This window comes from Vicia villosa, linkage group LG5 (genome assembly GCF_029867415.1).
Source record: "Vicia villosa cultivar HV-30 ecotype Madison, WI linkage group LG5, Vvil1.0, whole genome shotgun sequence".
NCBI lineage: Eukaryota > Viridiplantae > Streptophyta > Magnoliopsida > Fabales > Fabaceae > Vicia > Vicia villosa.
Window position 1 is genome coordinate 109,099,276 of NC_081184.1, and position 14,871 is coordinate 109,114,146.

At 33.5% G+C, this 14,871-nt stretch overlaps 1 protein-coding gene and 1 long non-coding RNA gene across 4 annotated transcripts; one reads left to right on the forward strand and one right to left on the reverse strand.

Moving 5' to 3' along the window:
* Nucleotides 1–1,523: 1,523 nt before the first annotated feature.
* Nucleotides 1,524–4,744, reverse strand: LOC131601989 (pyruvate kinase isozyme A, chloroplastic-like). The gene is made up of 7 exons (XM_058873932.1): nt 4,208–4,744; nt 3,585–3,672; nt 3,279–3,469; nt 3,036–3,154; nt 2,641–2,884; nt 2,307–2,541; nt 1,524–2,034 (listed from the first exon to the last, which is right to left on the reverse strand). Exons 1-7 carry the CDS (start codon nt 4,742–4,744, stop codon nt 1,706–1,708), a joined length of 1,743 nt encoding a protein of 580 aa, XP_058729915.1. The 3' UTR covers nt 1,524–1,705.
* Nucleotides 1,910–6,701, forward strand: LOC131601990 (uncharacterized). Of its 3 annotated transcripts, XR_009283903.1 has the most exons (4): nt 1,910–2,047; nt 2,280–5,678; nt 5,869–6,101; nt 6,171–6,701. It is a non-coding gene; the product is annotated as an uncharacterized LOC131601990 (long non-coding RNA). The 3 variants fall into 3 exon arrangements; XR_009283901.1 differs by having other exon boundaries at nt 2,280–6,101; XR_009283902.1 differs by lacking the exon at nt 5,869–6,101.
* The last annotated feature ends 8,170 nt before the right edge of the window (nt 6,702–14,871 follow it).

Below are 14,871 nucleotides of genomic sequence, written 5' to 3' on the forward strand. Positions count from 1 at the left end.
AAATTTACATCAGTTATTTATGTCATTTTTATACCGATGTGTCTTGAAACTTCAAAATTATGAAAATTTCTTTACCCACCTCCCTATAGGGGTCACCCCCTGCGAAATCTCTCATTCGCCCCTGCTTCGGAGATGCATCTCCGAAGTAATTTTTTTTATAGATTTTTTTAGGCTTCGAAAATGCATTTTCGAAAACACCAAAAAATTGGTGTTTTCGGAGATGCATTTCCTAACCGTCAGATCTGTACAGTCTAGTATAAAAATCTCTTGAGTGTTATTGTGAAATTCTTAACTGAAACGTTGGAAGACAAAACACACAGTTAAGAGGCGAAATTAATTTGTGAAGCAGAGAGAAGGAAAAACAAAACAAAATACACCAAATCTTTGTTTTCTCTTCCTTATCAGACAAAACGAAGCAAAAAGGAAAGCATATGTAAGATTGATGAGTTGAGTCATTAAAGGAAGAGATATATAAATCTAGATTAAAGAGTTGCAGAGTAAGAGAGAGGAAATAAGAGTAGCTTGAGTTGTTGTAAACATGTAAAAACAAAAGGAGTTAGTGCAGTGAAAGAAATGGAGGTTGAAGAAGGAAGAGTTGGAGAAAGATACCTGATATTGTTGAAGAAGAAACTTGAAGAAGGTGATAAAAGCAGCGGCTCTAGGGTTTGTGGAGAAAAGAGAGAAAAGAGAAAATGGGTGAAACGAAGTAACGTTGTAAGACTGAGTTTTTTTTGGGGGGGGGGGGGGGATATTTAATTTGGACCAATTAGATGTTGACAAGTGGTACATTATGTCAAAAAAATTGAAAAGTGAATAGCTAATTTGTTAATTATCATTTTGTCAAAAGTGAAGTGTAAATTTTTTTAGGGGAAAGGGCAAAATCGGTAGTTTGGACAATTGATTAGTATTTGATAGATAGTAGATGAATTGACAAACTCTTTACTTAACTTATAGCCCTTTAATCAATCATACGTGTTCAATCAATCATGTGTGTCTTAACTTAATCTCCGCATTAGCGCCAATTAAGTGGCTAGTACGTTTGACTTTTACTAATAGATCTAACATAAAGGACAAATGTGGCACCTTTTGAATAAATAAAGGAATGATCAAATTGGTCATTTATAAAGATAAAAAGACCAAAATGAATTCAAAGGTGTAATTAAGCGATGAAAAAAAGTATTTAGACAAAAGACGATACCCATGCAAATGTTTTATGATAATTAAAATAAATTAATAGTTAATTAAAATAATTCTGTTAAATTATATATTTTTTATTTAATAACATTTTATTCATATACATAAAATGATTAAATGTGACATTTATTTTAAGACTGATGAAGTAATTTGAAGGCTTAAAAATGTAGAATATATTCTGCTGTCAAATTATTATTTTAAATAAATTTTCTCTTATTATTATTATACTTTGACATCAAGATATTTATGTCAAATCCGGCATCCTATAATTTTTATATACAGAAATGTATAAATAAAGAATACAAAATAAAAATAAAAATAAAAGAGACATTAAATATAAACGTATACAATATCCCAAACAGTATCGGTATGTTAATGTTTAAATAACAAAAATGTATAAAGACAACAAACAAAGTAACAAACTAGGATCACAATAACAATAATATCCTACCTCTCCAAACCAAGAAAATACAAACACACATGTCATTCAATACTTTTGCAGCCATGCATTCTAGATAATGCTCTTAACCTGAATTGATTGGAGAGCCATAGGAGTTGCTCTTGTTGGTGCAACATCTGAGACCACTAGAACAACATCTCCTTTGTTGATCAACCCTTTCGATTTCATAAGGTCGACCGATTTTGAGATGTTCGATTCAGCTTCATCTGATAAGTCAACAAGAAGTGGTACAACACCCCATTGCAAATTTAGTGCCATTCGCGTGTTTTCATCGTCGGTGAAAGCAAAGATGGGAGGATCGGGACGGTTGCGCGATAGTAATGATGCCATGTGTCCGTGCTTCGTGTAAACAAAGATGGCATCCACACCAAGATTGTTGGCTGCATAAAACGGGTAAGTTTCGATTATTAGTTTTGCAGATTTCATAACAAGTTTTCGTGTTGGTTTTGTCTGAACGTGAGTTGAATGTAAAATGATTTATGTTTAGACATTTTACATAAAATTGGGTTGAACAGTATTCAGAATCCCTTTTAACAGGTTGGAAATATACCAAAATCACTTTTAAGTCTTCGGAATCACTTGACTCTTTCAAAAATTTCATCTAAACATACATTCATAATCGCAGGTTGCGAGAAATAGTGTGAAGACGTACCCATTTCGACCGCACAATTGCATATTTGCTCGGTGATGCAATCCGGCAATGATGCTCCGAGTTTATGGTGATTGAGAAGGCTTTGTCTATTTTCTTCTCTACTCCATGATTCCATTCTACTGCTAGTCATATCCAACACTGCCAAAGCTTTCTGTCCAAATGAACCGATAGCCGACTCACCGGATAACATCAAAGCATCAGCGTACTGGCGAACCGCTTCGGAAATATCCGCTACCTTATATTGAGTAAAGGCAGAGATTATTGTAACAGGTAAGTACAGAGTTTGGCGTTTCAAATGAAAAGTTATTTTCATATATATATAAATTGATTTTACCTCGGCACGAGTTGGTGTTGGATACTCAACCATTGACTCGAGAAGCTGAGAAGCTACAATCACTGGCTTATTTTGTTGTCTGCAAATACGAATTATATCCTCCTGGACTGTAGGAATCTGTTCAAGTGGTATCTCGACTCCGAGGTCACCACGAGCTACCATGATTCCATCGGAAGCTTTTACTATTTCCTCTAGATTATGAAGAGATTCTAAGCTTTCTATCTTTGCCAATACTTTTATGGGCCTGAAACAATCATTTACCATTATTGATCTGTGCTAAGATAACTTTGAACTAAAGCACTTATACAGAAGAAAACACTTTTCAATGGAACAACAAACTATTTGATATTGATAAACTGTATAAACGATTTTTCGGCGAATCTATGATTTCTTACTTGGCTGATTTGTCAGAGAGGTAGTTCTTTAGATCCTTAACAGAATCCGCATGATTGACAAAGGATAAGGCAAAAAAATCAACCCCCTCAGCTATACCAAAGTTAATGTCAGCCCAATCCTGTGGATAAGTTTATAAGATAAAACATATCAGGGAAAGATTTTTGAAACTCATAGCCACTATTCAAAGAATTATACCAAAATATATAAGTGCGAGAAAAAAGACGCTTCGCGGCAAAATATACCTTTGTTGATAGAGTAGGGAGCTTGTAATTCCTCCTTACAAGCTTTCCATCTCTCCAAGAACTAAATTTGGCTCCTGGTAAGAAAAGACCAGCATCTATGCACTTACAATGCAAATCATTTCCAGTTTTTTCAATGACTACAAAGCATGACATTCCGCCGTCAATAACAAGTTCATCGCCTACTTCAATACCTGACAACCATTAGCAAATTCAAAATTCGCTCAATCGCATAATAACATGTAGTATGCTCATTGGAAAATACAAGGAACGGGTCGATTCTTCAATCATTCGGCAAAATATTACTACCTTCAGAAAAACCTGGATAGCTTGCTTGAACTGTTAATGGACGAGTACCTTCAAACCGTTCAGCAGTGAACAACCAAATTGAATCTTCCTGAGATTGAAACAAGAAACACATAGTTCCAAATTCAAATACAAACAATCTCTATGATGCATTGGCACAGACACAGACGTCAGTCACAAGTGACACGTCCACATAGTAATAATTTTAAAAAGATAGAAGAGAATATAACCACAAGTGTCGTGTTGGACACAACACCGACACGACACTAGGCACGATGCGACATGGAACTAGCCTATCATAGCAATTGGTAAAAAAACAGATGAAAGCATGGTTTTAAATTGCAGTCCACAACCACAACGGCAATATTGCTGATGCGGTAGTCTCCAGAACCGCATCGAAATTGCAGTGTGATTTAAAATCTCACGTTGGACCAGGAACCACATTAGACAAATTTGTCCATGTTTCTTAAGTATTTTCATCAAAACTCAAATTTTTTTCCAAACACCACTCAATCAAAATTCACGCTACAGCGGTCGCAATGCGCATCACTTCAACTGCAATGACCGCAATCACAACATCTGCAACCACAATTTAAAACCATGGATGGAAGAATAAATGAGGTTACCTCAACTTTAACTGAGGAAGGTGCTCCATGATCAACAACATGAATCTGACTACCCTCAGTATCAATCATAACCGAAACCGCAAACCCCTTTTCCTCATTCAGCTTCTTAATCTTCCTAATCACATCCCGGTGCCATTCTCTAGTCCCATGACACATATTAAGCCTCGCAACATTCATTCCACCCAATGCCATCTTCTCTAAATCCTCCAACGAACTACAAGCAGGGCCAACCGTACACACAAGCTTTGTCTTCCTCAACCCTTTAAAACCCTTCACCATTAACTCTCCTTCTGAAACCATATCCAACCCCAAACTTCCCTCCAATGCAACACTACTTGTTCTTTTCAAACCCTCTACATCCACTTCCGCTATTGCTCTAACCTTAACACTATGTTTTCTCTTCCATTTCTCACCTCCCTTGAAACAAAATCCAAGATTTGAAACCCTGTTACTCAAATCAACTGAATGGTGACTAGATTGTCTCACGAGGGTTATATTTCCAGGTGAAGCAGCCATTGACTTCAAAACCATGGCCATGAGATTTTTGATGGAACAATGAAGTTGTGCCGAATGTTGAGATCCAAGTTGTGAACTTTATCGCAATATAGGTGTTGGGTTTTGAAGGGTTTTGTTGTAAACTCCGTCAGAGTTTGGACTTTGGTCGTGAACAAAATCAGAAACGTTGTAAAAAAAAAAGGTTGTCTCTTTTGTGTCAAAAAATGTAAATTTTTGTCGTTATTTCTTTTGTCCTTGAGTAACAGAACGTGGCAATCTTTCGTGCGTTAAATCAATCTAATGGTTAAAATGGCTTGAATGCACTACAATGAGTGTGGCATGGCATTTGAATGAAAGCATTGAATCTGAAAATTACAATGCACTGATGGAGAACGAACATGAATAGCAAAAACCCACCTTTTTTTTTTTGATGACATACTTCTTTGTCTTCACTGCTCCAAAGAAGAAGATAGAGAGAAGGTTTGCAAGTTTGAAAGAAGATGATTTAATTTGGAAATTTTTATAACTTTCTCCCAATTATATTTTAGGTTAAATGTATTTTTGTTCCTTTTATTTTTAAATTTTTGAAGTTTTAATCCTTTTATTCTTAAATGTATTTTTCTGATTCCCTCAATCTAACTGTTTCATTAATGATGTGACAAGTAAATAGAGCAGCCACGTCCGAGGTGTTTAATTTTTATTTTTATGATTTAATTTTAAATATTAAAAATTATTTTCTATTTTTATAAAACTTTTGTAATAATGTGTAATTAAGTTAAATAGGCAACTAGAATGGTTATAACCTTAATCCTCATTCGTTTCAATCACACAATTGTAAGCTTCTTCTTTCAAACGAAGAATATCGCAATTAGGCACGAAGACGATTCGCTGTGAGAAACGGAGAACCAGATTGTTCAGCTGAAGGGCTTAGAACAAAATTGAAGATGAGTAATGGACAAGTGAAGTTTTGCATAAGGTATATTTTTTTGTCTCCTTTGGAATGTTTTGCTTAATGCGACAGTTCACACGTGTTATATATTGCACTGTGTTTCTTTGTATGTATGGTCCATCATGTTTATTTGTGTTGTTTGTGGTCCACCGTATTTATTTGTGTCTGTTTGTAGTTTAACTTATTAAATTTGTATTTAAATATTGTTAATTCCTAGTTGTTTATTGAGAATAACAAAAAACAAGCACAAGGATGGACTCCAACATGGCATGGTGATGATCTCTCAATATTTGGAGTGACCAATAGGATTGATACATATTGTGTCAATCTTAAAAATGAAACATGTAACTGCAGAAAGTGGAATTTGACAAGAATCTCATATTGTCATGTAATCTCTTGCATTTGGAACGTTAAAAAAAAGGCTGAAAATTATGTGTCTCAATTTTATAGGTATGATATATTTTGCTATATTTTGAATTTTAGTTGTGATAGATTATGATTCAATTTCTGTTTTTGCAGCAAGGCAACATTCGAGAAGATATACGTTAATATTGTGTTTCCCACAAATGGATCACAACTATGGCCTATTATTGATCATGTGCTAATTTAAAGAGAAATTGGACGTTCAAAGAAGATGAGAAACAAGGCAGCTGATGATCCAAAGAACTCACATGTACTATGAAAGAAATTTGCAACAGTAACTTGTAAGAAATGTGGTCAAATTGGACACAACAAGAGAACTTGTAAGGGTAAGAGAGCAGCTAATAGGGAAATATCAAAGGGAGACAACAAGGCTAAGAAAGCAAAGACTACAAAGTCTACAAATAAGGAAAAGGAAACTCAAGCTGAAATTGGACAGGGGTCTCTAGCACCTCAAGTTACCCAAGATTGAATGCAATTAGGAATCACTATGTCTTTTTTTTAATGTAACATATTCTATTAGGAACCACTATGTTTTGATTGTAATATGGTTAAGTTATGAAGTATTATATTTTGGTCTGTTATGAACAAGTTATGTTATTTACTTTGGTTTGTTATAAACAAGTTATGTTAGAATCCTTGTAATGAACAAGTTCTATTATATTACTTTGGTTTGTTATGTTATATTATATTAATCATGAACCACTTTGGTTTGTTATGTTATGTTACATCAAGTGGTATAAGCTACATTGTTATAAGCTGCAATTGGTAAATATAAATGTCAACTGGTGCAAGCTACATTGTTATAAGCTGCATTGTCAATTGGTATATAAGCTGCAAACATAAAAAACATGCCAAATCAACATATTGTGAACAAATTGTTTCAACTATGAAATCAACATAAACTTCATTCCAACATCAAGGGTCAAATTACACGTCATAATGGATCTTTCAACACTTACACTAAACAACATTTGAACAAGACTTACATTTACATCATAATATTTGACCCTAAACAACACTTACACTAAATAACACTTGAACAACTGCATTTTATAACACTTGAACCTAAACAACACTTGAACACTTAAAGCATTTAAACTTTATTTCATTATTGTTGCAGCAACTAATGTAATTAACACCAATATGATTATCGACCAATTGAATTTCAACTGTTTCTTCAATAATTTCATCTTCATCCTCATTTCTTCTTCTTTTATGATAGAATCTTTAGCCCTCGATGTCTCATAATTCAAATTCTACAGTAATGACGAAATCACTTCCTTTGCCCTTGGTAAAGATAAAACAAAATTCGACACAAAGCTCGTAAGCTAATAATACTTGAAACATCAAGGTAAAACATTTCATTAAATTCTAGTTATTATTACTCTCGAGGCACAAAATACTAGGAAACGTTGCAGGAAATAAAAATGCAAAACCAAAAGAAAATCAAGTCAGATCATTTGAAGTTGAGGCACCAGGACCACCTACCCGAGTCACCCTGAAAGCGGACTTAAACATATCCAACGCCTCGACATAAATCACAACATCACATTAGAACTTCCTCACTTGTCCCACAACGCGTTCTCAAATTTCGAGCACGTCTCACATAGTCTACTAAAGAGTATCATGTAGCTCCCGCCTCAGATCAGCCACCTCGTGCTAGAGAGCTTTCAAGGTCTATCCTTCTTTTTAGTACTCTTACACCTGGAGAGTTTTGTCCTCAAAAGAATCAAAAACGAACCTGTATCGCTTCTCTGCATCCCGGAGGAAACCCTCTAGTTTAGTCACACAAGCCACCACAGTAGAAGGGAAGCCATGTACTACTACCTCTTATAAATAATAAGCAGTTCTAACTTCCTCCTACAATGCAAGGATATCCTATTGAAGATTAGTGCACATCAGCTTCATAGCTTCGACCTTCTTTTTCCAAGTATCTCTTTCCTTGAAGGAACTACCCAGGGCTAAAACATCACCCATCCAGTAGAGACGAGAGAGAAAATGGTACCAGCTTTAGACATAATGTGAGCAAGTTGAAAATATAATTCCATCTTATCCCCCTCAGGGAGATTTAGTATGAAGGATGAATTCAATGTCAAAATAGTAGCAGCAGCCTCCTCAAGAGTGTTTGGAAGCAGAGAAGAGAAAATATTCGATATCTTTATAAAAGGAGTCACCTCCCCGGGAGCATCTTCATGACCCGAGTTCGTTTTGGAGAAGCCCCGTCACAAGTTCCTTATCTCTGGCCTTCTTCGAATAATTCACAGGTGAGGGTGGTTCCTTCACTATCAAAATGGTTGTAGTATCTGCAAACTGGTCCACCTTGAGTATAGGAGTCGAAGCTTCTACAAACGGGGTAAGAGAAGTGACTGGAGCTGAAGCAGTAATCGCCAAAGGAGTGGGGGAAAAAGAAGAAACCCTGGAATTCATCACAACACGGATGCTTTGAGCATCAGCAAGGTTGTATAACATGTTTAACTTGCATATTTTGTCCATGATATTTTCAAAACGCAATCAAGCTTGTAAAAAAAATGAGGACTTCGCTCTTACCAAAAATATTCCTCATTTTCTCAAGAGTAACTGCACTCAAGATAGAATGAATAACAATTTGTCTTTTCCTCATATCGGTAGAAGTCACCTAACCAAGGATGAACTCATCTTCATGGTTAACCGGATGGAAGTGAATGAGCCCCTGATTGCAAAAAATTATCTAGGGAAGAATGCCTCACGTGAAAAAGATCGAAGAACGAACTAAGAGAAGGGTTTCAAGACTTGTGCTCAGAATACAGTTGGAAGACCCTTATATGTGCCCATAACTTCGGATGAAGCTAGGAAGGAGCCACTTTTAAATATTTCAGGACGACTACATGAAATTCAGAAAAAGGAAGTCGGAGCCTTACTCTTGTAAATAAGCATTCATGGAACAGGACCATGCATTCACCAAAAGAACCGACCACTCTGAAAGGTCTCCAACCACAATGTTAGCATCGTCGAGGGCGGCCTCAGTGCTCAAAGTCGAGAAAGTACTCGCTACATTTGCATCTACCCAATCATACATCGGCGCGTTCGGCCGACGTCAAAGATTTAAATGTTCCAGCACCTCAAGATCTCCAAGCTCACAACCTATAATTTGCAAACAAACCTAAATAAAATCTCTAGCAAGTTTCCTCCTTTGCAAATTGGCTCATACCTCCTCTTTCGACAAGATAGAAGGGAGCAGAGAAACCTCAACGCAATTTACTCTTTCATCGACATTTAATATAAGGGCGTCCAATGACCCAGTATAAGAAGTGTCTTATTCCAAGGAATGCTCATATAGTCTTTCTGAGTCTGAATCGTCATATATGGATATAATTTATGGCCCTACATGATCTCTACTAAGAAAAGTGTGAGGAGAACAAAAGGATGGCCCATATGAAGTTTCCAATTCAAAATTACTCACTAAATTGGCAATGTTATCACTTATCCTAACTAAGAAAATAGGGAATGTTGAAGGAAAAACGTGAGTTAGAATAGTATTTAATTACGAGAGATTGATGAAGTAGGAGGAATGAAAAAGGTGGCAAATTTAAATCAAGCTCATAATCATTTCTAGTTGTATTCTCATGGAAGAAAAAACAGACATTTTTCTGGAAAATAACTGAAAGTTTGAAAGTTAAAAGGTAGTGAAACCTTCCAAATATTTAACTCATTTTATTTATAAGCAACGAAAGTTGAAAGAGCAAAACCAACTATGAAGAAAAAACCCACAAGATCAACGACTAGATTTCCACTTATGAATATACGCCAACTTGAATGCACTCAAGTTTCCTTTCTTTATAAATATATAAAATAGATCAATATAAGTAAGAATTAAAATATCCTTTTAATAGAAACATAAAATTGATTAAAAAAATAAAAATATATTTAAAATATAGCTAAATAGAAAAGGAGAAAAAAACAAGAAAATAACAATAATAATAATTTAATAAAAAATTAATAACATATTTTTTTGTTAAAGTTGTTTGATGTTAAATATGATTGGATCTTGTATTGGTTAAAAAGTACAAATGCATAAAAATCCTTAGTGGGTAAAGGTTGTCAAAGGTTTTAGGGTTTTATGGTATTAGAGCTAGCTTACGTGAGGAGGTGGGAAACTCTATCTATGAAGTATATTGTGTGTGTTAAGGATTATATCGCTCTCAGCTTTAAGGTTGAGGTATTTATAAGGCTCCTGAGTGCTAACAAGAGAGGAAGTCAAGTTCAGATCCTCCACCTTTTCCCTTAATTTGTTCAGTGAGGAGCGTATTCTTCGCCATTAATATGGAGGATGGTTTTGCCACTTTCCTTTGATTGTACGTTTGGACTCAAACGTGTGACATGTGTCTTCTTCCTAATCTGAGAAACTTGGGCGCCTCCCCTTATGTGGGAGGCTAATTCTTTTTTGGGTGCTAGCTCTTCTTTGGATTCTAGCCCTTCTTCGAATGCAACTCTTTCTTTGGGCATTATTTCTTCTTTGGATGTTAGCCCCTCTTTGGGTGATACATCTTAAAACCTAGTAAAATTATACTGATACATATTCCCTCAAGCACGAGGCTCAAAGAGGGTGAAGTAAATTAATTCAAGCAAGAAGTGTTGTATTAAATTGGATACTCATTCACATCCCACGTCAAGTAATGTGAAGAAAAAAGAAGTAAAAAATTATTATAATTATGAAATTAGTTTGAGTTTATTTACCACAACAATTCTACTTTTTTTTAATGTATTGGGAATTTGGATAGTTGTGTAATTAAAGAGCATTAATAATTTTTCCGTCCAAAAATTAAAATTATGATGACATTCTATTTTTCTGTCCAAAATAATTGTTGAGAGAATTTTTAATTTTACATCCAAAAATTGTTGTTGAAAGGGTTTTTAATTTTTTTATCCAAAAAATACAGTAATAAATTTATTGATGTTATAAAACTAACTAAAACAATAGAGAGATCAAAGAGAGATAGAGAAGAAAGAGAGCAATATTATGTTATCTTATTTCAAGTGTGCTTTACATTGTAATATGGGTCTCTATTTATAGGACTCAAGGGAGATAGAAAATCATACATATTAAACACATATTAAGTATGGAATAGGAAGATGAAGAACTAGGAGATGGATGGACATCCACTAACATAAATATTCATAACACTCCCCCTTGGATGTCCATTGAGGATATGCCTCGTTAAAACCTTACTAGAAAAAACCCAGTGGGAAAAATTCTAGTGAAGGAAAAAGAGTACAATATCCTTTGAATGTGAATTGCCTCGTTAAAAACCATACCAGGAAAACCCAATGGGACAAAACCATGGTGAAGGAAAAAAGAGTGCAAAACATATGTATTTCTCCCCCTCATGCAGACATTTACATGTGAGACGATATTCTTTGTAGTCGTTGCTTAAAATGTCTTCTTCGAAGTGACTTCATGTAGTGGTAATAGTTATGCAGGATTTTATGAAGTTGTTGCCATGATTTGTTTCGTAGATCTCCATGAAATGGTTGTACCATCACATGTAAATAAATAACCTCTTTCTGATCTACCATTGTGAAAATCTGACAAGTAACCTACATCTCTAAGATAATGAAGTATATGGTTGACCGCTTTCCAATTTCTTCGTGTAGATGAATAATTCTATCTTACTTATAGATTGACCGCAAATGATATATCATGATGTGTGTATTTAGCAAGGTGCATTAGTACTCCAATTTCACTAAGATATGGTACTTCAGGACCAAGCAATTTTTATCCTTTTCTCGAGGCCTAAAAAGATCTTTCTCCATATCTAATGATCTAACAACCATATTGGAGTAGGCAACATGTGACATTTGTTCATATAGAATCATTTCAACACTTTTCTATATAGCCTTCTTGATGTACAAATATTCTTTTGTCCACATGCTCAATTTGCAAACCTAGACATATTTTGTCTTTTCTAGGTCCTTCATCTCAAACTCTTTATTTAAGCAATTTATAGCTTTTGGAAGCTCTTCAGGAGTTCCAATAATACTTATGTCATCCACATAGACAACTATTATTGCAAATACTTTTCCACATCATTTTATGAAAATAAAAGGACAAATTGATCATACCACATGCGTCTAGATTGTTTCAATCCATAGAGAAACTTGTTCAATTTGATGGAGTGGTTTTCTCGAGATCCAAAATTACGTGCCTTTGGTATATTGAACCCTTCAAGGAGTTTCACGTAAATGTCACTATTAAGTGAACCATATAAATAAGATGTCATAACATTCACCATGTTCAAATTAAGCCCTTCATGTGCTACAAGGCTAATTAAATATAAAAAAATCGATTGAATCCACTACAGGTGGATATGTTTTATCAAAATCAATATTAGGTATTTGTGAAAATCATTGAGCAATAAATCAAACTTTATATCATTCTTATGTTTCTTTTTCATAAAAATAATTTATATCCAATTGGTTTCACACCTTGAGGTGTTCGGACTACAGGTCCAAAAATGAGTCACTTGTAAAGTGAGTTTAATTCTTCTGTAATTGAATATATTCATTTGGCCAATTCTCACTTAGTCTACAATCTTTAATAGACTTTGACTCATGATCCTCGTTATCATTGATCACTTTTAGCGCTATATTGTATACAAAGACATTGTCAATATTGACTTTATTTGGTTATCTCAATTTCGGTTCCATTGCATTTCATCCATGACATAATTTATCGAGATCTCTTTATTTCATATTTCAAGTACTTGATTTGTTTTTCTGGAACTGAAAATTAAATTAGATCAAAGTGCTCTTAGCATTTTCATATCCTCACTTGGGTCATCTTTAGTTTCTTTTCTTAGTAGAGGACTTTTAACATTGGAACCGACTTTCATACCACGCTTCAGGCGCAGCTATAACTCATTTGCAATATTATTTATCCAATAGGAGAATCCACTTTGAGTGGAGTATTACCAGCTGATAATTTATTTCATAAACTTTACAAATGAATAATATTTTGAACTTTTGGTTCATATTGATTTGTACGAGGATCAATACAACAATTTATTTTAACTTGTTCATTTGAACTTCTTGTTCATGATTTCAGCTGTTCATTTCCCTCCCCCTAATATTGGGAAAATTAATTTATCAAGTGATAATCAGCCTATTGGGTTGCAATCAAGTATTTGATTATTTGCTCAAATTATATCCTCAAAATTGAGATTCATATTAATTATATTTTTCCAATATTCTTTCATGACTCATCTTAATGTATTATATTGGAGCAATTGGAATATACACAACACATCCAAATGTTCACTAAGATGAGAAATATTAGAATACATTAGGGAGGACTAAGATATAGTATACTGTTAGCTTAATGCGAATAAATATCTTAATATCATACTTTAGGTGTTTCAAATATATAATTTAGAATTGATGATCTCATAAGTATCAACCATATAATTAACTTTAGACGTCTAAAGAATGGATCTTCGGGTCCATTTTCTTTTTATGAACATATATTACATGATATTCAATATCAATTTTAATAATATATATGTGATACTTATACAGGAATTTCTATAAAAAAAAGTCCAGAAAACAAGATCTTAGTCTAATTAGGTGAGAAAATAATTTCACAAACTTCTGGTTGTGAATAGAGACATATGCATGATATTTTAGTCGATGCAACAGTTAATGTCATAAAAACGCAATTTCTCAAATTTTTATTTTCTTTTAGAAACACACAAAAATTTAATGGATTGAAGAAACTTCTGGTTCTTCAATACAAATTATTCGCATCACATTATATCCGAGATGACCCAACCGGTTTTACCAACGATACATTTAAGTGTAATTTGTAAACTACTGGTTTACAATGACATGTGCTTAAATTGTACTAATATAAGTGTAGTACAAGCCCAAGAAAAAAAAGACGGTAGCTTTTCTATTATACATTTTATGTCCAAATCCATTTGTGTAATACAAAGATATTCAATACCTCAAGTATAATTCAAAACCAATATAATAATAGTATCTCATTATTAAACACTTTAATCAAACACATTCATATGAACATATTATCATATAATTATCAAACAATTACCCCTTTTAAAATTAAACATATTTAATCAAACAATATTATATCACTAAAATTATATCGTCATATAATTAATTTGATTTACTATCCTTCAGGGATGGATAAGTTCTTCAAAAACTATAAAAATAATTTATTTTTCTATCCTTCAGGGATGCTTGATAAGTTCTTCAGGAACTATAAAAATAATTTGTCATATACAATAATCTAAAAAATATATATAACCATCCTTCTGGGATGCGTTAAAATTATTTGTGTCATTTTTCTAGAATGACAATATTTTAATGAGCATATTATAAGTTATGAATTTTTAGATCGATACAAAAAAAAATTATGAAATCCTTCTGGGATTCAATAATATTATAGATGCGACCTTTTAAAGATTATCGAACTTTGAATTCTTCTGAAATTCATCAATTATTGATAAACACAATACTCGATTAAACTCAATCTTTGAATAATAATTTGGAGATAGTTTAATAATAATAATCTTTAGTTCTACAAATATCACATCACAAATTATTTCCATAAACAACAGTCAAGAAAAATGGATGCTTGAATATTAAATTAACACTTTTATGTGTTAAAATTCAATTTCGGACAAACATATAGAAATGCTTTAATGTTAAATTCTTCTGAAATTTAACAAGAATTATCAAAGAAATCTAATATTATTGTACAAGGTAAATAAATTTCTCTATAAAATATATAAAAAATAAACAT